The following is a 26,081-nucleotide window of genomic DNA, read 5'->3' as shown; positions in this document are numbered from 1 at the left end:
AGACCAGAGGACATTTCTCCAAAAAGTACGATCTTTGTCATCATGTGCAGTTGCAAACCGTAGTCTGGCTTTAGGACTAGTTTTACTGTGGATATAGATACTTTTGTACCTGCTTCCTCCAGCATTTTCACAAGGTCCTTTGCTGTTGTTCTGGGATTGATTTGCACTTTTCGCACCAAAGTACGTTCATCTCTAGGAGACAGAACGCGTCTCCTTCCTGAGCGGTATGACGGCTGCGTGGTCCCATGGTGTTTATACTTGTGTACTATTGTTTGTACAGATGAACGTGGTACCTTCAGGCGTTTGGAAATTGCTCCCAAGGATGAACCAGACTTGTGGAGGTCTACAATTCTTTTCTGAGGTCTTGGCTGTTTTCTTTTGATTTTCCCATGATGTCAAGAAAAGGGGCACTGAGTTTGAAGGTAGGCCTTGAAATACATCCACAGGTACACCTCCAATTGACTCAAATTATGTCAATTAGCCTATCAGAAGCTTCTAAAGCCATGACATAATTTTCTGGAATTTTCCAAGCTGTTTAAAGGCACAGTCAACTTAGTGTATGTAAACTTCTGACCCACTGGAATTGTGATACAGTGAATTATAAGTGAAATATTCTGTCTGTAAACAATTGTTGGAAAAATGACTTGTGTCACAAAGTAGATGTCCTAACCGACTTGCCAAAACTATAGTTTGTTAACAAGAAATTTGTGGAGTGGTTGAAAAACGAGTTTTAATGACTCCAACCTAAGTGTATGTAAACTTCCGACTTCAACTGTATGATGCTATTGTATTTCAACCAAGTTGCAAGCGTCCACTCGGGCTGTGGAGAATTGTTCTTATGCACACACATACAGTCGTTGCCAAAAGTGTTGAGAATGACACAAATATTAATTTTCAGAAAGTCTGCTGCCTCAGTTTGTATGATGGCAATTTGCATATACTACAGAATGTTATGAAGAGTGATCAGATGAATTGCAATTAATTGCAAAGTCCCTCTTTGCCATGCAAATGAACTGAATCCCCCCCAAAAAAATTCCACTGCATTTCAGCCCTGCCACAAAAGGACCAGCTGACATCATGTCAGTGATTCTGTCGTTAACACAGGTGTGAGTGTTGACGAGGACAAAGCTGGAGATCACTCTGTCATGCTGATTGAGTTCGAATAACAGACTGGAAGCTTCAAAAGGAGGGTGGTGCTTGGAATCATTGTTCTTCCTCTGTCAACCATGGTTTCCTGCAAGGAAACACGTGCCATCATCATTGCTTTGCACAAAAAAAGGCTTCACAGGCAAGGATATTGCTGCCTGTAAGATTGTACCTAAATCAACCATTTATCGGATCATCAAGAACTTCAAGGAGAGCGGTTCAATTGTTGTGAAGAAGGCTTCAGGGCGCTCAAGAAAGTCCAGCAAGCGCCAGGACCGTCTCCTAAAGTTGATTCAGCTGCGGGATCGGGGCACCACCAGTACAGAGCTTGCTCAGGAATGGCAACAGGCAGGTGTGAGTGCATCTGCACGCACAGTGAGACAAAGACTTTTGGAGGATGGCCTGGTGTCAAGAATGGCAGCAAAAAAGCCCCTTCTCTCCAGGAAAAACATCAGGGAGAGACTGATATTCTGCAAAAGGTACAGGGATTGGACTGCTGAGGACTGGGGTAAAGTCATTTTCTTTGATTAATCCCCTTTCCGATTGTTTGGGGCATCCGGAAAAAAGCTTGTCCGGAGAAGACAAGGTGAGCGCTACCATCAGTCCTGTGTCATGCCAACATTAAAGCATCCTGAGACCATTCATGTGTGGGGTTGCTTCTCAGCCATGGGAGTGGGCTCACTCACAATTTTGCCTAAGAACACAGCCATGAATAAAGAATGGTACCAACACATCCTCCGAGAGCAACTTCTCCCAACCATCCAGGAACAGTTTGGTGATGAACAATGCCTTTTCCAGTGTGATGGAGTACCTTGTCATAAGGCAAAAGTGATAACTAAGTGGCTCGGGGAACAAAACATCGATATTTTGGATTCATGGCCAAGGAAACTCCCCAGACTATGGCTGCAATCCCGTTAACGGGATGATATGACAACCGCCAGTGAAAGTGCAGGGCGCCAAATTCAAACAGAAATCTCATAATTAAAATTCCTCAAAAATACATGTATCTGATACCATTTTAAAGGTAAACTTGTTGTTAATCCCACCAAAGTGTCCAATTTCAAATAGGCTTTACAGCGAAAGCACCACAAACAATTATGTTAGGTCACCGCAAAATCACAGAAAATCACAGCTATTTTTCCAGCCAAAGACAGGAGTCACAAAAAGCAGAAATAGAGATAAAATGAATCACTAACCTTTGATGATCTTCATCAAATGACACTCATAGGACTTCATGTTACACAATACATATGTTTTGTTCGATTAAGTTCATATTTATATACAAAAACCTCAGTTTACATTGGCGCCATGTTCAGAAATGCCTCCAAAATATCAGGTGAAATTGCAGAGAGCCACGTCAAATAACATAAATACTCATCATAAACTTTGATGAAAGATACATGTTTTACATATAATTAAAGATACACTTGTTCTTAATGCAACCGCTGTGTCAGATTTCAAAAATATTTTCGGCAAAAGCACAATATTCAATAATCTGAGAACAGCGTTCAGCCACAAAAGTAAGCCATACAGTTACCCGCCAAATTGTGCAGTCAACAAAACTCATAAAAAGCATTATAAATCTTCACTTACCTTTGCTGATTTTCGTCGGAATGCACTCCCAGGACTCCCACTTCCACAAGAAATGTTTGTTTTGTTCGGTAATGTCCATCATTTATGTCCAAGTAGCTACTTTTGTTAGCTCGTTTAGTACACAAATCCAAACGCTCGTGCAGGTCCAGCCGAACGTCGGACGAAAACTTCAAAAAGTTATATTACAGGTCGAATAAACTTGTCAAACTAAGTATAGAATCAATCTTTAGGATGTTGTTATCATAAATATTCAATAACGTTCCTTTGTGTCTATAGAAGTAATGGAAAGTAAGTCGATATCATGTGGAATGCGCGTGACCAGGACCTGGCTCTCTGCCAGACCACTGATTCATTCCCCTCTCATTCAGCCCCACATCACAGAAGAAGCTTCATTCAAGGTTCTACAGACTGTTGACATCTAGTGGAAGCCGTAGGAAGTGCAAACAGATCCATATCCTACTGTGTTTTCAATAGGCGATGAGTTGAAAATCGACCAACCATCAGATTTCTCACTTCTTGGTTGGATTTCTTCTCACGTTTTTGCCTGCCATATGAGTTATGTTATACTCACAGACATAATTCAAACAGTTTTAGAAACTTCAGAGTGTTTTCTATCCAATACCACTAATAATATGCATATATTAGCAACTATGACTGAGGAGCAGGCCGTTTACTCTGGGCACCTCTGTGCACCTTTCATCCAAGCTACTCAATACTGCCCCTGCAGCCATAAGAAGTTAATCCCATCGAGAACTTGTGGTCAATCCTCAAGACGCGGGTGGTCAAACAAAAACCAACAAATTCTGACAAACTCCAAGCATTGATTATGCAAGAATGGGCTGCCATCAGTCAGGATGTGGCCCAGAAGTTAATTGACAGCATGCCAGGGCGGATTGCAGAGGTCTTGAAAAAGAATGGTCAACACTGCAAATATTGACTCTTTGCATCAATCATGTAATTGTCAATAAAAGCCTTTGACACTTATGAAATGCTTGTAATTATACTTCAGTATTCCATAGTAACATCTGACAAAAATATCTAAAGACACTGAGGCAGCAGACTTTGTGGAAATTAATATTTGTACTTGCTGTATTGTATTTACTTCGCCACCATGGCCTTTCCCCCCCCCCCCCCCCTTTACCTCCCTTATCTCACCTCATTTGCTCACATTGTATATAGACTTATTTTTCTACTGTATTATTGACTGTATGTTTGTTTTACTCCATGTGTAACTCTGTGTTGTTGTACGTGTCGAACTGCTTTGCTTTATCTTGGCCAGGTCGCAATTGTAAATGAGAACTTGTTCTCAACTTGCCTACCTGGTTAAATAAAGGTGAAATATATTTTTTTTTAATAAAATGTGGTTCTATCATTTTAATTTAAGACCCTCACTTTTCTCATCACTTGTGGTAATGACAGATTGGTATTTCAATACATTCTTAGTCTAAATTACTTTATTATGCAGTGTGCAGACCTCCAAAATCAACCTAATACCCCAAGTAAACAATTTTGGATAAGCTTAAATCAATTACGGGCATGGTTAACCACCCCCCTCCACGACACTCATTCTTCCTGACGTTTCTTCTTACTTACTTACTTTATTGTCCCCATGGGGAAATTTTGTTGCAGTGTCATGTACACATTTAAAGTGGCGTTAAATACAAAACAAGATTGACAATACAACTTTCAATAACAGTCACGCACCAATAAATAAAATAAAATTTAAAAAAGAAGAAAAGACTAACCTGCTGGCCTTACGGGGTCAATGGGAACATTTGCCCGAGCTATTTAAGAGGGATATCACACCTGGCACAAATGATTGTCTCGTTCTTCATGTTCTTCTTCAGATAATGTTTCAGTTCGTCCTTTTAATGGCACATGTTCAAAGTGGATGGCCCTTGATAATGTCTCTCACCTAAGCCGCCACTGTCCTTTACAGTCATTATGTCATGTTCTTTTTCATACCAGTACACCAGCAGCATGAGAGAAGTTAGGACTGTCGTTCTGAGCAAGGCAGTTAGCCCACTGTTGACCTGGCGCCGAAGATGTGGATGTCGATTATGGCAGCCCCCTGCACCGCTCTGATTCAAAGGGGTTGGGTTAAATGCGGAAGACACATTTCAATTGAATGCATTCAGTTGAACAACTGACTAGGTATACCCCTTTCACTTATTTGAGTGTACTGTACTGTCCAATTGTTGAGCCCTACCAAACCCTGGCTAAACGGTCCAGTACGTAACTGGGGCCAAGCTTCCTGCCACTCAGGACCTATATACTAGGCGGTGTCAGAGAAAGACTCCAGTCACCCAAGTCATAGACTGTTCTCTCTGCTACCGCACGGCAAGCAGTACCAGAGCACCAAGTCTAGGCTCAAAAGACTCTTTAATAGCTTCTACCCTCATGCCATAAGACTACTGACCAATTAATCAAATGGCCACCCGGACTATTTACATTGACCCCCCCCCTTTGTTTTTACACTGCTGCTACTCACTGTTTATCATCTATGCATAGTCACTTTACGCCTACCTACATGTACAAATTACCTCGACTAACCTGTACCTCCGCACATTGACTTGGTACCGGTACCCCCTGTATATAGCCTCGTTATTGTTATTTTATTGTGTTACTTTTCAATTTTTATTTTACTTTAGTTTATTTAGTCAATAATTTCTTGACTCTATTTCTTGAACTGCATTTTTGGTTAAGGGCTTGTAAGTAAGCATTTCAAGGTGAGGTCTGTTTCAAGGTCAGGTCCGAATACCTGTTGTACTCAGTGCATGTGACAAATAACATTTTATTTTATTTTAAAAGGTTTATCTATTACTGCATCTTTGACAACAAGGTAGTTCAACAAGTGCATGGTAACAGTGTTCCCTCTGAGACATCTGGTACTGGGAGAACTAAGAGGACAGTTGGATTCCCAGACTGCAGGTGGAAAGGAGAAGTGGTCGTAATATTAGGTCAATGCAGAATTTCACAGTTGGGAGGAGTTGATTTGATGTGGTACATAGAAATTGCAAACAGTGTTCAAGTGGGCAGACTAAAGCTGGAGGTAATTTTACTTTTAATGTGACTAAATGCCATCATACTCCACCTGGCATAAAACTTTTAAAAATATGCACTGACCAACCCTACTGACGAAGGTGTGGAACAGGCTTACTTCACAGAAACACTAATGGTGCTTAAGTCAATTTTGGTGACCCAAATATAATAGAATATGAACACTGAATAGTGTCTTAAACTACCATGTAACTGACAAAAATGGGAAATGCTAAAGTACAGCACCAATCTGTTGCATAAATGTAAACTATTGCAACTGTAGTACTTAAAGTGGCAGACAGAATAAGTGAATACGTTTTCTTCTAAAACTGGTGGCTTTCTTCAACACTAGACTGCTGTGAAACAGTGAAACTTGCAATTTCCTCAAGAGAAGTAGTAGTCTAATTGTATGTTACAAAGTCTGGTAGATCACATTTTAAGTCATTTAGCAGAAGCTCTTATTCAGAGCAACTTAGTAGTGAGTGCATACATTTTCATACTTTCTTCTTATTGGTACCCCATGGGAATCGAACCCACAACCCTCACATTGCAAGCACCATTATCTACCAAATGAGCTACACGGGACTATATCAAGTGAATATAAACTTGAATAAATGGGATATTCAAATGTGGATCGTTGATGTCATGTGGTACCAGAATTTTATATCAGTAGGCTATTGTGTACAACAGGGGTGACTACTGGGTGCATGTGTGCAGGGTTTTGTTCCAGCCCAGCTCTAGCCTCTAGCACATGGGTATCCAAATCTTACCTTACAAAGTCTGTACTACTGCTGGTTTTCTATTCTACTACCTGATAATGAATTGCATCCACCTGGTGTCCAAGGTCTAAGTCAGTCCTGATTAGAGTGGAAGCATGAAACAAAGCAATAGAACTGACTTTGAGGTCCAGATTTTAATTTGAGGGCTCAAGCAAATCTGGATTTATGTATAAACTGCTCATCAGGACCTTGATTTGCTGAAGTAGGTGTGTTAGAGCAGGGTTTGGAACAAAAGCCTGCAAACCCAGTAGTTCTCCAGGAGGCGATTCCACAAATAATTGATGACTAGGATTTGTGAACGTTGATTTTAGTTTCACCCTCTATGACGATGGTGGATCTAAAAATTACTATATTCTACAGAACTGCACTGCTGCTCTATGGTGGTGACTGGTGCTGGTAATGAGTTGGGGTGGAGCAGGGTTGCCATGTTTGCAGTTTTCTAACAAAATTGTGTACTTTGAAAACGACGTCGCGGGTGAAAATGTGTTGGTCGCGGGTTACAGGTTTTTGAGCTACTTCTAAATTGCACCGCGGCCGCCATGGCATTGTTTTCACTTTGACTTGCTGCTGTTAACTATCAGTAACAGGCAGTGCCTGTTACTGAGTGAGTGGTGGGGAAGGGGAGGGCCAGAGGGGTGTGTGTGCATTGAGACTGAGTGCTTCAGCAGGCAGCCGAGTCACGTGAGTGAAAGGAGTCAGAGCAGCGCACACACACGCTCATCATGACAACTTTTTACCAGACGTAGGTCAAAACAAATCAAATCGTATTTGTCACATGCTCTAATACAACACGTGTAGACATTACCGTGAAATGGTTACATACAAGCCCTTAACCAACGATGCGGTTTTAAGAAAAATAAGAGTTAAGAAAATATTTACTAAATAAACTAAAGTAACAATTAGGGATGCAGATATATCGGTAAGCATATCGGAATCAGACGATATTAGCAAAAAATGTCAACATCGGCATCGGCCCGATGTCTAGTTTAACGCCGTTGTGCAAAACCGATGTCAAAGCTGACGTGCATACCTATATAACGTAGGTAGATGACGTAATGACGCCACGAAAAATACAGCGCTACACGTGCATTCCTAACCTAGCCCACAATGTCTGCTGTGTGGATCTATTTTGAAGTTTCATAGGAAGATAACAGAAAGGCCGTTTGTGCTGCTATTATTTCCAGAGGGGAGAAAGGGAAATCTTTCAATGCACCGATATGACATTTTTGGCCGATACCGATATCCAATATTTTCCTTGCCAAAAATACCTGATACCGATACGATAACCGATATTTAAAAAAAATGGCAGCCTTTTAAGCATTCTAGTACAGATAGTTGAAACACACACACTTCCCAAAAAGTTATTTTGTTGGCATTTACGTATGTCACCATTCCCAGTAAAACATAATCAAAGCGTATTTCTTTCACTTATTTGCTGTGCCCCTTCGTTGTTCATTTGTTCAGTCATTTCATTCTCAACCAGGATTTCATCATACATGTCAAGCAGTGAAGTTTCAGCTCTGACAGGCCTCCTGTCGTGGGTTCTCTTCCTCGGTGCACACTGTCATTGTGTCTGTGTCTATCTTGTCCAGCTGTGTCTGTAACATTTCACGTAAACCCTGTTTCTTGTCTGCATCGAAGTAGCGGTCCTTGTACCTAGCATCGAGCATGGTGGCGACACAGTAAAGTGTCTCAGAGAGAATTCCACCGAATCGCTTGTTCACAGTATGAGAACCAGCACATTCTTGAGCATGCAATACGGCTTTGCTCAGTACAAAATCCTTGTCGACCCACTGTGCTGTCAGACTCGGCATGCTCATGGGGCTGACATCGCTGGTCCAAATGTCAGTCGTGAAGCTAATAGCAGTGACGCCCATAGCAAGTAGCTCATGGATGTGCGCTTCAACAATACTGTGTAACTCCGCTAGGGCAACATCTGAAAAATAGCGCCTACTTGGAAGTGTGTCCTGGTGCTCGAGGTGCTCGACCAGTCGGCGAAAGCCAACATCATCCACTACAGAGAACGATTGATTGTCAAGGGCAATGAATTCCATTATCTTGGCTTTAATGGATTTCGTCTTTAAGTCGTCTCGCAGAAATGTTCTTACTCTTTCAAATGACTGCTCGGCTTGAACTTGTTTAGTTGTTGGAAGTGTGTGCTTAGTTTTTTCTGCTTTTGTTCTAAGTAGTCACTAAACGTCTGGGGGTGATGCACTTTCAAATTAGTAATTAGATTTGTGGTATTTTTTTATCAAGTTGTTTCAAGATTTCGCTGCTCAATGTTATTCATACAAGTCCAGGATTTCAGGGCCCATAGGGCTCTGGTCAAAAGTAGTGCACTATATAGGGAATAGGGTGCCATTTGGGATGTATCCTTCCAGTAGGGTCATCCATTTTGATTGTGTCCTTTAACACCTTGTTGATGATTGATGGTTGTGAGTCCTGTGTTGTCTCCTTGGCAGGCTGTCCTCTAGCTGAGCATAGTGGAGGGCTGCCTAGATGTTGTGTGTCCTACGTCATGGCGGACTCTGCTGAACCAGTCACCACAGCTCTCATAGCAGACAGTCACTGCCCCGTCTGGGACCGCCAGACGCCCCGTCTGGGACCGCCATCGTTTGGGACTGCACCGGTTATCGATCGCATGGATTAGTAGAAACATTGTTGCGAAGCTTTGACATACAAACCATCAGACGGTCAGACAGTACACCGGCACGCCTGAAGACCACAGCTAAGATCTCTCTTGTTCTTTTTCTCTTCCCTCTATCGTTCCACTGCTTTACCCTGCAACAGACTTTCTATTTTTCAAATGCACTTCCTATTGAAGTTCATTAGAGCTGGACTATTATTGCCCTGCCAGAAGTATTTGGGTGGACATTTTAGTTAAAAGGGAGGTTGCTTGCAAGTTGTGTATTATTATTTGAACTGTATTGAGGTGGGGTGTACTAATGACATGTGGCCGAGAAGATTGTGGACATTTTAAGGCTTTTGTTTTGTCTATGCACACCCACATTCATACCCTCTGCACTCTTCCACTGGAAGGTAATACAGATTATTACAAATCCTCTGACAGGGTTCTTTCTTGTAAATTGTTTCTAATGAAGTTGCCGTTCAATTGCTCTGCCATTATTATTGTATGAGGTATTATTGGTGGGGTTACCCCTGTACTATGACGTGTCTTCTCTTTTCTCTCCACTGGCTATCTGGCAAACAGGCTACCCTCTAGGCAGTCTCTTCTGCTGATGTGTGTGGGTCTGGTAGTGGTACTCTCTCTATTCTACTCTTTTCCTTTCGGCACGGTTAATACCTGCCTGGCGCCCGAACAAAATCTTTATCTTTACCCCTCTCTAATAAATACCGCTACAACCTATTCAAAGGGTGTCCAAAATATGTTACTTAATGTCTAAGTCTTGGGGATGTCGTTGTTGAGTTATTATTATTAGACTTAGTCGGGCCACTCAACGCTTCCCTCTCCTTTCTAAAAAGTCTACAGGAACATAATTGCATGGAGACGATACTGCAACGTCTGCTTCCAACTCACACTCTCAAACACGTTGATCCCCTGAACGCAGCTCACTTTCCAGCCCACTTTCCAACTCGCACTGTCAAACACATAGATCCCCTGAATGCAGCTCACTCTCCAGATCCCAATCACCTGAATTCTGATCACCTGTTCACACACCTGTATGTCATCACACACTATTTAGTTCAGTTCTTTGCACCCCTTTATTGTGAGGTATTGTTTGTTTTGTGAGCTCTGTTTTTCCTGTGATTGAATCCTCCTGTGTATGATAGTTTTGGCCTGCCTCACTAACGACGCCTTTTGCCTATTCCCTGCCTGATCTCCCGGACAATGTTACTAGCCTTTTCCCTGCCTGTACTGTTGCCTTTTTGGACCCCCTGTGTATGACCTTCTGCCTGCCCCTGGACCCAGCTACCTGCCTCCTCCTGTGGTTCTTTACAATTAACACCTGCTGTGCCCTGCGCTTGAAACCAGCTCTGTCTCCCATAGTGTTCATTACAGATGAGGAGACAGTGGTGTAGCCCAGGTCTCTGAATGAGCTCACATCTCTAACAGACAGAACCAGCCCCTTGTCCAGCCTGCTGTCAGACCCAGACCTGGCCTCTCTGGATAGGCTGGATGCACCAGAGGAGCACCAAGCCTTAGACTACTCCTACCACCCCAGCCTCACCCAACAGGAGAGGGAGAAGTTGGGTCTACAGACTGACACCCTAAAAGCTTGGAGCTCTGGTGAGCCCATAGGCAGTACACTAGAGGAGAGGGAGCAAAATGTTAACTCTTGAGTTCTCTCATGGACCAGTCACAGATGAGGCAGACACCATAAAGGATGGGGATGGTGAGAGGACACTCCAAACCTCTGACCATGAGGCAGCACTACATCAGGAGTCCATCACTGCTCCTCAAAATGAAGAGTTCTTATTATGTAGTGGAGAGACTGCTAGCAGGGTTCCTGGTGACAGAGATGCTCTGTCAGAGGATGAGACCCCGGGGTTGTTGCACGACACAGCTGATTTGTCGTTGGCAAATATGACACACATCAGCCAGGAACATTCCTACACAGCAGACGACAGGAAGTCGAAATGGTATCCTTGCATTGTCAGCGTTGTTTACTTGCCTGCCTTTTATGTTATTCTAACTGTTTAGCTTAAGCTAATTTTCATTGATTTAGTGTTTACAGTTTTAACATGGACCCAAGAATAAGTACAGTACCTACATGCTTGGTTTTTACTTGTTCCTTAACTGCCTCTTGCCCAGCTCTGAAGCTGTGGAGATCCCTAATTTCTTCCTCTCATCTTACCACATGGAGGCTTCGATGAGAGCTCAACACGTAACACCCATCTTCCCCCTTGCCTCTTCTGACCCAGTAAGTATCAGCCCTCTTTCCTCAATACCCTTAGAACTGAGTTATGCTGGTATAGCAGGTTTCTGGATGTCTAGACATGAGTAACTGATGGTCATAATGGTCGCACATATCAAAATTTAGAGTAGTTGCAAATTCCACTTTGTAAGATGATCGATTGTAAGACTTATTCACTCTCGTTGCATTACGAGCCATAGGTTACAGAATATTAAGTAATTCATTCTCAGGCACGTGTAAACTGGCAGCGTTGCTCTACAGTCTTGAAGTTGCCAAGTCATCATCTTCCAGTGCCAATATCCTGTCATACCAATGACATAGTTACTAGTAGGTCACTATGTGGCTTTTCTTGTCCAGCTTGGCTCTAGGCGAGTGAAGGGGGCCAGTGTAAGAGTCACACAGAGTGAACCAGTCTAGACAAGTCTAGTGACTGCAAGAACTGAGCCAGTGCCGCAGCTAGTAGTATGAGGTCACCGCCTGCCTTAAAATATAGGTCAGAGGTGAGGGCTTTTATCATGAGAGGAACTGTTCTTTCTGCCCTGAGGATTGACCCAACTCTTCAGCAGTGGGAGGTCTCGCGCAAATGGTTTGCATTACTATTGTGCTAAGGAGAAAATAACCGTTAGGCTCATGTCTTGAAAGAGGGCGAGACGCCAGACTCAGAGCGCTCCGCACGCCATTGGCTGGAATATCATAAAAACGAGAATCCCTGAGTGTCTTTCCGTCTCAACATTATGTTGACCTTTAACTGTGAGGTCACAGTCACTCGGCTGATTTCTGTCTGTGTGGTTACATACTGGGCAGTCTGATTATGGGAGATTTAGGCTTATTATTTTGTGAGAAATCATCATTTATTGTCTTATCATTAATAGCTCAGGAGTTGTTCTAATTAGAATAATCATTAGGGTTTGGCTCATAACTCAGTTCAACTGTGGGGATAGAGAGGTATGCCTGCCTGTCCGGTCCCCTGCATCAGACTGGCGTGTATCCAGTTTCAAGAAGGGGTTGTGGAGGTACAGTTTATCACGCAATGGGATTACAGAGTTTGCAGGACATGTCAGAGAGAACTTGTTCCAGCTAGTCACTCTCAAAGCTAAAGTAAACTGGTTCCAGCTAGTCACTCTCAAAGCTAAAGTAAACTGGTTCCAGCTAGTCACTCTGTGCTAATATTAAAACAAACATCTGACCAGCTCTTTTAAGAGTAGAGCTCAGCGTGTTTGATCACATATTTGTACTTATTTGACCAATGTGGGGCTGATTCCGTTTGATGGAGAAAGGAATGACTCATTAACACAATGGTTGACATTTAAATATTTGCATTATCATGTTTTTTTAAATCTCCCGGTATTCACATTTAAAGCTTAATGATGAATGCTGTTTGCTTACAAAATTAAGAACAATAGGCCAGGTTCGATGCTAAACAATTGATTGAATCTCTTTTTTTTTTTTTTTCTCCAGAAATAGAGCTCTCTTAGACATGAGATTCTCTCTCGGCGCGTTCCTCATCCCAGGCCAAATATACCACCATCGTCCGTGAAGACAAGAGACCAAGAGAATAGCAAAGATATTTGCATCTCATTTTAAGGACGAACATTAGCACTATATGAATATGGTATATGAATGACCACACATCTTGATTACATAAGTGGCTGCTCATGTACAGTGCTTTCTAATTATGTAAAGAATATGTGCATTTAATTTAAATATTGTTTTTATTAATTAAATGCTTTGCCAGTGTAACTGATGTTTTTCTGTGTATTTATTATTGCTGTGTACCCATGATCACGGACGTGGGAGACTCCCATAGCCTTTCAAGGATTGTCACAGGGGAAAACATTTTGTCAAGTAGTCAACAGGATATCAAGTATTGACAAACCTGTCTAGTTGTCCTTGTTTTTCCAACAAAGTGATGAACAGTTTGTTCTTAAAGTGATGTCACCTTTGTTTGGATTTCTGCAGGTGTCGGGGTTAGTGGGCTAGTGTTCTACCCTCTGCGTCCCAAGGCAGTCACACACTATTCAAGAGACACTTCTGTTCCTGATACCAGAGACTGCTCAGGCACACAGCCGATCAGGGACATGTATGGATTGGCTGAGTAGATGGGTGGCCACACCACTATTATGGAGTGTTACATAATTATTATAAAGTTTAAGTTGAGTCTGTGCTATTTCAACTAGTCTTATTCCCTTGGCTCCCTGCTGAAAATTAAATTCATTGTTTGTAAGACCTTCTACGGTGTCTTGCAAATCTGTTTGGTCAGTATTACTGAAGGTTACCAATGACATAATACATGACGTATCTTAACTTTTTGACAGAACTAAATGCATGTTTTTTTAAGGTTCAACAGAACATTGACTGTTATGATCTGTGAAACTGACATAATTTAGCATAATGTATTATGCTGCCTTAGACCACTGCGCCACTCAAGTATGGTCATTGCAATGTAGCCCGTGTGGCTCAGTTGGTAGAGCATGGCGCTTGCAACGCCAGGGTTGTGGGTTCATTCCCCACGGGGGGACCAGGATGAATATGTATGAACTTTCCAATTTGTAAGTCGCTCTGGATAAGAGCGTCTGCTAAATGACTTAAATGTAAAATGTAAATGTAGCCATGCTTTACATAATGATTACGTAAAGGTATTCTGTCTTGATTGAATAGTCACCAGGATTACTTTCAATACAAAGATGAATTAACACTTGTTTGTCTTTCTTAGATCCAGGGCGAGTCCAAGTGCTCTGAAGGGAAGATGGTGAAGTACAGAGGTGTGGTTTGGCACCATCAACACCATGGTGAAGACAGAGGAGCCCAGGAGCCTCTACAACGGCCTGGTGGCGGGTCTCCAGAGACAGATGAGCTTTGCCTCGGTCCGCATCGGCCTCTATGACTCCATGAAGCAGTTCTACACCCGGGGAACAGACAGTACGAAACCTAACAGACATTTTCAGTATAAAATACCAGTTTATTTATCTCTCAATCACATTTTTATCTGAGTTGGTGGAAGTAGAAGATAAGGAATGTGGCTGAAAGAATATGGCTTGGTGTTTTATGACTGCATCTCTCATCCTCGCTACTCCTCTCTACTCTCATAGATGCAGTCATTGGGAGTCGGCTGATGGCAGGCTGTACGACCGGGGCCATGGCAGTAGCCTTTGCTCAGCCAACAGACATGGTGAAAGTGCAGTTCCAGGCTCAAGTAAGGGGAGAGGGTGAAGAGATATAGCGGCACCATGGATGCCTACAGAACCATCGCCAGGACTGAGGGCATCAGTGGACTCTGGAAAGGAAGGCCTACTGCAATTAGAAACACTACATTTGCTTTACATGCATAAAAAGATGATTCTGTAGTTACATTTTTAATGAAACTGTCAATTTTATCTACCAGGTTGTGGCCCAAACGTAACTCCATAGTGAACTGTTTGGAGCTGGTGACTTATGACATCATCAAGGAACTTATCCTGAAGTATAATATCATGACTGGTAGGCAGGCATGTCATTTGTTTTACACCTAAACGGTTACATTTGAATAGTTACAATTACTTCAAAGTGTATATTAAGTAATATAATCATTTATGTTTTTTATTTTTTACAGATAACCTGCTCTTTCATGGCAGCCTTCAGTGCTGGATTCATCACCACTATTGTGGCGTCTCCTGTAGATGTAGTAAAGACATGGTTCATGAACTGTTCAGCTGGAAAATACAACAGTACTATTAACTGCGCTGTTACAATGATGAGAAACGAGGGACCCAAAGCCTTCTATAAAGGGTGTGGAGTGATCGAAATCCAAATTGCTTTCAAATCGTCTTTTGCTGAATCAAGACAATTCCTAGATATGAACAGTGAATTAAGCAAATCGTTCTGCTTGGTTAAATAATCTGATTCTCCTTCCCCTTCAGGTTCATGCCTTTCCTTTGCCTTGGCTCCTGGAACATCGTAATCTTTGTCACATATGAGCAAATCAAGATACATGTGATGAGATCTCGGCAGTCCTGGGAGTCTCTTACCTAACCTGTATCATCCTGATGGACTGCTGTGTGGATTTATCCTACTGACTATGATGTTCAAAACCATGACCGCTTGTACAGACAGAGCACATCTTCGTTTAAAGGAGGAACCACACAAGTATTAGCCTGGTCCCAGATCTGTTTGTGCTCTTGCCAACTCCATTGATGTCCTTGTCAAGCCTTGGCAATGATTGACAAGGAGTTGGCATGATAGCACAAACAGACTGGCACTCAGGCTACGAGTCTGACTTCTGTACAGGAAAATACACCCCCTGCAGGGATGTGTGACCCCACGTGTATCCATGATGCCTTGTACCAGAGACTATGGGCCACACACAGAGACTATTGATACAACTTTGTGACTCAATAATGGAATTAATGGCCTGACAGACTAGCGATGGTTTATGTAGCTTGCGTTTACAGTAGGTTAGGGATTATATATTATGCTTCCTCGCTGGTCTATAAGGTTCAAAATGTGACCGTCAAAAGTTATTTAAGTTGTGTTATGTATTATGCCTATTTGTAACATGAGAACTTTGCCTCAAAATATCCATTAACATTTATTTTTTGTTTAATTTCTAATCCTGGTGGTTTTGTATTCATAAAAAATAATCCAACATTCTAGTAAGCAATCCAATTTAGATGAGGTGGTACTGTGCAAATTACCACTGCATGGTAAGTTGTTTATTACTGCTGGTATACACTAACTGCAATTTTGGACCAAGTCTTGAAGAGTCCAAAATAATTATCAATGTTGGATGTCCTAAATATGTTATTTATTATTTCCTGTTATGCTATTTTAGGAGTAAAATATTATTTATTATTAGTAAATTAACTACATGGTTATTTGGTTGTCTGTGGTAGCCTTTTTTTGCTTAGTGTTCAGAGTTCAGTGCCAAATGACTGTAGTCCCTATTGAAATCACATGTATTTGTCCCATACTTAGTAAACAACAGGCGTAGACTAACGGTGAAACACTTACTTACGGGGCCTTTTCCAACAACGCATAATTAAAGATTTAAAAAAATTATTGAAATGGTAACACGAGGAATAAATACACAGAGAATAACATTAAGTAATAAAGCTAATTACAGGGAGTACCTGTACCTACTCGATGTGCAGGGGTGCACTACTTTTGACAGGGCCCATGGGGAATAGGTTGCCATTCTGAATGCAGAACACAGGTGCTTGTTAGAGAACATTCACAGAACTAGGTCAGCCAAAGCTGCCCCACATGTATTCTTACACTATTAAACCCCTCTAAGAGTCACCCAATACCTACTATACCAACGGATAGTGACACAGATACCCCATAATCCCTATACACATAGCTAGTTGTTCTAGGAAGGAAATATAAACACCCTCATGAAGATGTATTCCTGAGTGATAGCCTTATTTGGTACGGCTGTGCATTGAAGAGGTTCCTTACAGATACCGTTCAGTGATGGGATAGTGTCATTAAATCTAAACTCCTTTAGTAATTGTGATCCTTTGTAGCATCATTTGTGGCTTGCAAATTGTATCTAGTGCTCACCTATTGAAATAAAATAACTTGAGCCCATTAACTTCAACCAAGAAAGGAGAGACACAGAGATGTGGAGTTGACAGGCGCATGATGATTAGATGACAGATGAGAAAATTGCCCAATTTGAGCCGCTTAGGACAATAGGGGCTGCTGACATAGCTGTAACAGAAGTAAGCTGTCTGACAAAGGCCTTCACATCCTCCGCATCACTAATCAGCCCCTGTAAACTCACTGGCCTTTCTCTGACAGCTAATTAGTGCAGTGAGCTTGATTAGGCTAGATGGCAGTCTGGCTAACCCTATGGCTGATCAGGTGAATCCTTGGTCTGGTGATCCACGGAATTGGGGGGACAAATGACAGCCACTGAGTACTGTAGGCAGTGTTAGTCATTCAATGGAATCAGGCAACTGTGCTTTCATAAAAAAATGTCAAAGACTCCAGTCACCCAAGTCATAGACTGTTCTCTCTGCTACCGCACGGTCCTAGCGCCAAGTCTAGGACCAAAAGGCTCCTTAACAGCTTCTACCCCCAAGCCATAAGACTGCTGAACATCTAATCAAATGGCCACCTGGACTATTTACATTGACCCCCCCCCCCTTTGTTTTTACACTGCTGCTACTCGCTGTTTATTATCTATGCATAGTCACTTTACAAATTACCTCGACCAACCTGGATTTTCGGAACAATGAATCAACATTAGGTTTGGATGTAATAAAAAGTATAGTGAACATGTGTAATTTTGAGGCTTGAAGAAACTGGCAGTTTGACAGTTCTAGACATGGTCCTTGGCTGACCTTAGCAAGAGTCTCTGTGGAGAGAGGATGATCTGAGCTATCAAGTGTAGCTAGGTGAAGCGTTCAAGTTCACCTTGTGACCCACTGCACTGAGGCACAGTGAGTTCAGGGTTTTCCTAACCCAAGAAAGCATTGATGCCTACAGTATGATGTTCCAATGACATGAGGGGAGCCTGGATATGAAACAAAACCCACAATGTGTTTATTCAACGTTCTTAATCAACTTGTTTCTTTTGTCAATCAATTCTCAATTAACTTGTTTCAAATGTGGGGTGCTGTTTTACAGACACAATCATAAAGTACACAAATTCATTATAGTCCAGAGAGTAACAGTTGATGCCTTTTTTACCCAACAGTGTCAATGCGGCGGTGGGTCCTGCTGATGATGTCTGGACTGTATGTTGTTGAGTCGCTGCAGACGTACAGGCCTGGCTGGCCACCTGGGAGCATGTCCCTTTCCATACACTCTAAGGCCTACAGGTTGACCAGTGTCAAAAGGTGAGGCTACAGGCCTCATAAGTTGAGCACTGTTGATGATGTGGTCACTCAGGGGCGGTAGATATGGACCCATCCGGAAGTGGACCGGAGCAGAGCTGACAGAGTGGTAGACGTTAGGCAGAATAATAGCAGGGGTGAGGCCATAGAAAACATGGCAGATATTAGGATGGGGGCTCAGGGGGAAGTCAACTGATGGCTCCCTACTATTGTTATTCTCAGTGGGCCTTTGTGGTTTGTGTTCAGGCTTGATAAACTCTTGAATTTTCTCTGCCTGAACCAGACGAATATGGTAGAGCTTACAAGATCTTTGACATGACTCCACAAAATGCTCCAGGGATATTTTCCCATCTGTGAATTTCTGTGAGAGAGCCTATAAGATAGAAAGACACAATGTTTGGTATAGTCTACTATTACAGTCAAATAGGATATTAATATGATTGCTTAATTGATCATTTGTGTTACACAATTAGTCCAGCCTTACATCACATTCTTCTTCAGAGTGGGCCAGCTTGTTCAGGAGAAGCCACTGGACCATGTAAAGGCTACGTTTCTCTAGTAAAACTACCAGAAAGGCAACAGTAGATTTGTATAATGAAAGGGGCATAAACACGGTTGTGACTAACTGACAAAATTGCAGAAACAGTTGGAGAAAATGGCAAGTATTCTGAAACTTTGATGTTCCCAAAAATAATACAAAACCATTTGACTCACCAAGTTGGTTCTGTTTGGCTTGGATGATATTGGTGAATTTCTCCAGTTCCTGGTACTTCTTGGCTAACCATAGCTTACCAGTATTGAGCTCTGGCTCATGAGAGAGACTGGTCTCTGCCAATCTACTGTTGGAGACCAACACAGTCTCCTTTGCTCCCTGAAGCCTCTGAAACTGGACAGGATATTGACATTCAAAAAACATACAGCGCATTCTGAAAGTATTCAGACCCCTTCACTTTTTCCACATTTTGTTAAGTTAAAACCTTATTTTAAAATGTATTAAATATAACATGTTCCTCATCAATCTACACAAAATACCCCATAATGACAAAGCGAAAACAGGTTTTTAGATTTGTTTGCAAAATTATAAAAAAATTATACCAGAAATACCTTATTTACAAAAAAGTATTTGGATCTTTGCTATGAGACTCAAAATTGAGCTCAGGTGCATCCTGTTTCCATTGATCATCCTTGAGACGTTTCTACAACTTGATTGTGGTAAATTAAATTGATTGGACATGATTTGGAAAGGCACACACCTGTCTATATAAGGTCCCACAGTTGACAGTGCATGTCAGAGCAAAAACCAAGTCATGAGGTTGAAGGAATTGTCCGTAGAGCTCTGAGACAGGATTGTGTCGAGGTACATGGGAAGGGTACAAAAAATGTAATTGAAGATCCCCAAGAAATGTGGCCTCCATCATTCTTAAATGGAAGAAGTCTGGAACCACCAAGACTCTTCCTATAGCTGGCCAACTGGCCAAACTGAGCAATTGGGGGAGGGCCTTGGTCAGGGAGTTGACCAAGAACCCGATGGTCACTCTGACAGAGTTCCAGAGTTCCTCTGTGGAGATGGGAGAACTATCCAGAAAGACAACCATTTCTGCAGCACTCCACCAATCAGGCCTTTATGGTAGTGGCCAGACGGGAGCCACTCCTCAGTAAAAGGCACATGACAGCCCGCTTGGAGTTTGCATAAAGGCACCTAAAGGACTCTCAGATCATGAGAAACAAGATTCTCTGGTCTGATGAAACCAAGATTGAACGATTTGGCCTGAATGCCAAGCAGCACGTCTGGAGGAAACCTGGCACCTTCCCTACGGTGAAACATGGTGGTGGCAGCATCATGCTGTGGGGATGTTTTTCAGTGGCAGGGACTGGGAGACTAGTCAAGATCGAGGGAAAGATAAACGGAGCAAAGTATAGAGAAATCCTTGATGAAAACCTGCTCCAGAGAGCTCAGGACCTCAGACTGGGGTGAAGGTTCACCTTCCAACAGGACAACGACCCTAAGCACACAGCCAAGACAACGCAGGAGTGGCTTCGGGATAAGTCTCTGAATGTCCTTGAGGGGCCCAGCCAGAGCCCGGACTTGAACCTGATCGAACATCTCTGGAGAGACCTGAAAATAGCTGTGCAGCGACACTCCCCAACCAAGCTGACAGAGCTTGAGAGGATCTGCAGAGACGAATGAGAGAAACTACCCAAATACAGGTGTGCCTAGCTTTGTAGCGTTATACCCAAGAAGACTTGAGGCTGTAATCGCTGCCAAACGTGCTTCAACAAAGTACTGAGTTAAGGGTCTGAATACTTATGTAAATGTAAAATGTCTACAAACTTGTTTTTGCTTTGTCATTATGGTGTATTGTGTTAACATTGATGAGGGTTAAAAAAACAATTTCATCCATTTTACAATAAGGCTGTAATGTAACAAAAACATTTAGGAAAAGTCAAGGGGTCAGAATACTTTCCCGAATGCACTGTATATTTTGTCATATCTTACTAATGATACTAATTGTACCCTGTATTTGGTCATATTTTACAGGAGCGAAGAACTATATTGCAATATTTGCTGACCTTATAAAATATACCCATTCTAAAGTAAATAAAAGGTTGCATCACTAAAAAACAAGAAAGAAAACACTCTTTATACACACACAGTAACAACATCAAACTGTGTGTAAGATTTTCGGTAAATAAACGGAAAATACCTTTTGGCTGAATCTGATGATCTGGCTAATTTTTTCTTCATCCCGCAGAAACTCCCGCAATTCAACAGTCCTCAAAAGCCTTAATTGGTCAGATACTGACTTTGAGTCGAAATGCCAAGGCATCATGGCCAAGCAACAGACCTTTGATATAGAAATGTTCCTTTATTTGGACCCCATGATGCGCACCAGAAGCTTAATTACGCACGAGCATCACCCCAGTAACCCGTAATGTCATGACAGTGGCATTACCTTCACCATCAAACTGCAGTTTACCCGTCCAATGAAGAGCAACATAGAACGCGCTCTAAAATAAAGAGGTAAAGTGTCGTCCTCTGCTGTAGGTTTTGAAAAGCACACGCGTTTCTGAGATGATAATGAGTACTGTATTACCAGTACATCGCGGGAGGGTCGTAACTAGTTACCACAGCCACAAAGTCATAAATCCCGCCTATTTCTAGGGGGAGCGTTCAGGCTCACTCTAAAGACGTCAGGGCCAATCAGAACACTCCGTTTCCTATACGGTCCATGCTATCACGTATCCTTGGGATGTCACTACTTCATTGAAGTTAGTACCACCCTGCGTCCCACTGCTGTCTTACTTCTGAAGCTAAACAGGTTGGGTCCTAGTCGTTCCCTGGATGCGAGACCAAATGCTGCTGAAAGTGGAGTTGGAATGCCAGTGGGATGCACTTTTTCCTCTGGTATTTTTTTTTTTTTTTATCCCATCGCCCCAGGGCAGTGAGTGGGGACATTGCTCTGTGTAGGGTCTTTCAGAGGGGACACTGAACGGGTGTCCTCTGTGGACACGAATATCCCATTGCATTTATTGTAAGAGTAGGGGTGTTAACCCTGGTGTTCTGGCCAAATTCCCAATCTGACCATCATGGCCACCTAATCATCCCCAGCTTCCAACTGGCTCATTCCCCAGGTCTTTGCTGTAAAGGAGAACGTGTTCTCAGTCAATTTACCAAAAGAAAATGTAAATGGTTAGGGTTTAGAGTAGCTGTGTGAAGCTAGCCACAATAAGGATTAGCCACAGTAGTGGAATTTGCAGTTTGCCTTTAAAATAAAAGTCCCCCATTGAAAGTGATACAAATAGTGTAATAGTGCCATATTTGAACTAGATAACGCTAATCAAGGTTGGAATAAATTTTGAGACTGCAGCTCAGAAATATCAGCCTACAGAGAGAAGGACGAGATTGAATTTCACTCAACTGTCTAGAGTAGTAGTCACCAACTGGTCGATTGCAATTCAACATCGATTAATTATTGAAATAATGAAACCGTCGAACGCATACTCTAAGTTGTGTTGCCGAGAGCTTAACTGATAATGAAAAAAACAGAGATCTTATATAGGCCCTAAACACTTAGTCAGTCATTTTTACCGTTCCCATAAACCACCATGGTCCATCTCCTGGTTATCTGCACGGGATGTTGTTTTACTTCCAACTCCGCTTAGTTTCCCAGATGCCAGGAAGATAAGACAATGAAGCATTGTTCTAAACTCTTCCAGGCTCTCTCTATCTCGGGTCACATACACCACATCTTGTCTATAGAATGCCAGCTTTTAGGTTTTTATCACCAAGTCATTGTCAGCTCAAGCTATCCCTAGCAAAACCCATTTCCTTAATCAGACGCCCAGACTAACTGCAGGAAGCTAGAGTGGAAACCATCTCTTTAACACAGCATTAGCAGAACATAAATATCTTACTGTTTGTTAAGTAAATAGTTGTTAAATATCCACCAGGTAAATACGTATTTTTTTCTGTCAAACCACTCAGCGCTACAACAAGCACTGCAGCAGTAATGAATGAGTAGGAAAGTGTATCTATAGGCTTGCGTTGTTGTTGTTATTATTAGCAGCTTGGGTCTTTTTTATTATCAAGGAATATTTCACTTTTTCTGTTCATAGGAGTAACAACATGAATGTGTGGATGAGGCAGAAATAATGTGGTGCGACTTGAGATTCGCCATCAGCTGGAAGATGGTGCCCCTTTTTGGTCAGTGTCAGTGGAGGAAAGGGAGAGGGGAGGGATGTTGAGAGGCAGACCCTCAATCTGCTGCTCTCTCCCTCCGCTGAGACTGACCATCAGATGCAAGCACCATCAGCCCAGTAAAATAAAATATTGAAATGTATGCTCACTCAGCTGTGCCTCACAAGTACTGTAATACAACAACGGATCTATTACCAGTGTGATCATATAGCTTACCTCAAATTTTGAAATATAATGTAAAAAAATGGCCCGAACAACAATGCATTGGCAGGGCAATTCAAGCAAAGCTAATATGCAGTGATCATGTATTGGGCCTATAGCTTACTGCAGAAAACAAATCTCTACAGTACTGTTTTTAATTGGTTAATGTTGCATAGGCACTATCAACTTTTCCCTTTACTGTGGCAATTGTGATCGAATCAATGCAATAATATTTTGTTGTAGGAGGAACGCATCTGAGTAGGATTCTATTACATTGACACGCATGACTCAACCCGCACACTACACAGGCCGCTGTGGCATAAACTATCAGAGCTGAAGTAGGCCTATATACAAATAAACCATTGCCATATATGGATTTGTGCCATTTACTTTCAACTGGATTGTGTTTACAGCATGAGCGGTCATGAGTAGATGCGCTTGTTTAAGATCAAAGCGAGAGCTGCATGTAGCCACGTGCACATTTTGTTCATATCCTTTGCTAGTTGGTGAATTATTAGCACAGGTATAGATAATTTGTAGTCAGCAATAGGGGAGTAATTGCTTCCTACAAGAGCACAAAATGTGTACATTTCTAGACACCTTTGAAAAGCGAGTCAGGTAAAGAGCTTTTCTTTTGTCTTAAAGGGGCAGTGTTGTATTTTGAGACAGGCTTGAATAAACTAAGTAGCCAATAGGCAGAGGGTAGAATAATTTGTCTGATTCTCTGTAATAATGGCAGGAGAATAATAATGCATTTTATTTTGTGAAGTGGTTTCTTGCATCAAACAACACCACAGTATTTTCAGTCACCTCCTTGTCTGAAGGACAAGTGGATAAACAGGTTAATGTCAAGTCATGCATGTTTGTTTCAAAAGTCTCATGGAACGTAGGCCTACATTGAACACCACACATTGGCTGCTACCGTAGGCTGAATGATAGAACAGCTATTTCCATGTTAAAATGTTATGGGATGCATTTTCTCCATTGTTTTTGATGGTAGGCCACTCTGGTAGGCCTACATTATGATCAAATAGCCACAGTAGCCTACATGGCCTCTGTTAAAACTGTAACTTAAAGTGGGTAGAGCCTCACTATTCACAGTAAACACACACTGGAATTTGCAAAGAAGTTTGCGCTCAGCAGACCTGAAATTTGCTCAGTGCCTGAAAAAATTAGAGTGAACATTAGTTGGAATGTTGTTATATAAATTCAACAAAAGACAATAATTAGTTAATTTGGCACAAAAAAAGTAAAAATCTGTTGAAATCGCACTGTGGCTGAGGGTTGCAGTCATTAGAATTGCATTGGGGGCATACTTACAGTATATGCACTGTACAGCCTTACTTATGGATCTTGGGTCCATGAATTGGGGTATCAACATACTCAGTGACACCCACAGATTACAGTTCTGAAGAGTTTACACAAATATTAGCCTAGCAGGTCATATTAGGGAGTTTTAGCTGTGGGAAATCACCTCACTAATAAAGCCTATTGTGCGTATTGACATTCATATTGCACATTAAGCTCACCAGTCAACCTATTATATGTATATTGAACAATCATATTGCAATGCACAGCCTTACCTATGGATCTTGGGTCCATGAAATGGGGTATCAGCCTACTCAATATGATATAATATACGTATAGTAGGTGTGCTTAATGTTGTTAATTTCACACCGGTTTCAAAGTTCCCCAATAAGTGCTAAGATGCTAATATTTGTGTAAACTCCTCAGAATTGCAATCTGTTGGTATCACTGAGTAGGCTGATACCCCAATTCATGGACCCACGATCGATAGGTAAGGCTGTACAGTGCATATAAGTATGTCCCCAATGCAATTCTAATGTCTAATACGTCCACAGTGCAATTTCTACTGATTTGTACACATTATTGTCTTTTGTGGAATTTATATAACAACATTCAAACCTTGTTTAGCATTATCTAGTTCAAATATGGCATAATACACTAGTTGCATCCGTTTGAATCACTTTCAATGGGGGACATTTATTTTTCAGGAGAACTGCAAATTCCTCTATAGTGGCTAATCCTTATTGTGACTAGCTTCACACAGGTCAGTCTACCTACTGCAGCAAAACTGTACACAGTATTGCCTAAACCAGTTAAGAATAAGATAACTAATAATAATACAAGTAAATAGCTATATCTTAAGTTACTGCAAAATGTGACTGGGCTAGTTGTAAATTAACTTTACATCATGTCTATTCTAGTTTGATATGTTGCTGTCACAACAAGTTATTAAATCTGATTATCACAAACCTCACCGCTCAGGCAGTATCGATCAGAGAAGAGGTTACAGGAGAATGCATCCACATCGGTCTCTGGATTAATGACATACTGTACCACTGTGAGACAAATGCAATGGAAGGATCTTTTGCAGCCTGGTCTCATAGACTAGACGTAACATAGTAAATACAAATCCAAGACACTCAAAGTAGTATGATATGTTAGGTATGGTTACATAAGACAGGTTACTTAAGGCAATAACAAAAATAGGGTGGTTGGTAGGGGTGGATGGGTAGGCATATAACACGAACGTCTGACAACCCAACAGTTGCATGTTTGAATCTCATCATGGAGAACTTTAGCATTTGAGCTATAGCAACTTTGCAACTACTTACTACTTTTTAGCTACTTTGCAACTATTTAACATGTTAGCCAACTCATCCCCTAACCCTAACCTTAACCCTTTAACCTAACTCCTAACCTTAACCCTAACCTTAACCCCTAACCTAGGTAACATTAGCCATCTACTGTAGCTAACATTAGCGTTAGCCACCTAGCCACCTAGCTAACATTAGCCACAACAAATTGGAATTCATAACATATCATACATTTAGCAAATCCGTAACATATTGTACGGATTGCAATTTGTAACGTATTGTACGAACTGCAATTCATAACGTATCGT

At 41.7% G+C, this 26,081-nt stretch overlaps 1 protein-coding gene across 1 annotated transcript; it reads right to left on the bottom strand.

Annotated features, from left to right (window-relative positions):
* Positions 1–17,935: 17,935 nt before the first annotated feature.
* On the bottom strand, positions 17,936–25,509 carry LOC139549774 (vacuolar protein sorting-associated protein 37D-like). The gene is made up of 5 exons (XM_071360537.1): positions 25,430–25,509; positions 20,958–21,892; positions 18,967–19,138; positions 18,737–18,816; positions 17,936–18,625 (listed from the first exon to the last, which is right to left on the bottom strand). Exons 2-5 carry the CDS (start codon positions 21,081–21,083, stop codon positions 18,116–18,118), a joined length of 888 nt encoding a protein of 295 aa, XP_071216638.1. The 5' UTR covers positions 21,084–21,892; positions 25,430–25,509; the 3' UTR covers positions 17,936–18,115.
* Between the last annotated feature and the right edge of the window lie 572 nt (positions 25,510–26,081).

This window comes from Salvelinus alpinus, chromosome 22, assembly GCF_045679555.1.
Source record: "Salvelinus alpinus chromosome 22, SLU_Salpinus.1, whole genome shotgun sequence".
Taxonomy (NCBI): Eukaryota; Metazoa; Chordata; class Actinopteri; order Salmoniformes; family Salmonidae; genus Salvelinus; species Salvelinus alpinus.
The sequence above is the reverse complement of the archived record's forward strand: the minus strand, read 5'-3'. Positions and strand labels throughout refer to the sequence as shown.

Excerpts from the sequence above, each read along its gene's own strand:
- LOC139549774 (XM_071360537.1), bottom strand. The coding sequence starts at position 21,083 with ATGATGCCTTGGCATTTCGACTCAAAGTCAGTATCTGACCAATTAAGG. Across the intron at positions 18,817-18,966 it reads AGCCAAACAGAACCAACTTG|TTTTACTAGAGAAACGTAGC; the intron begins GTGAGTCAAATG and ends CCTTTCTGGTAG. Across the intron at positions 18,626-18,736 it reads ACTCTGAAGAAGAATGTGAT|GCTCTCTCACAGAAATTCAC; the intron begins GTAAGGCTGGAC and ends TCTATCTTATAG.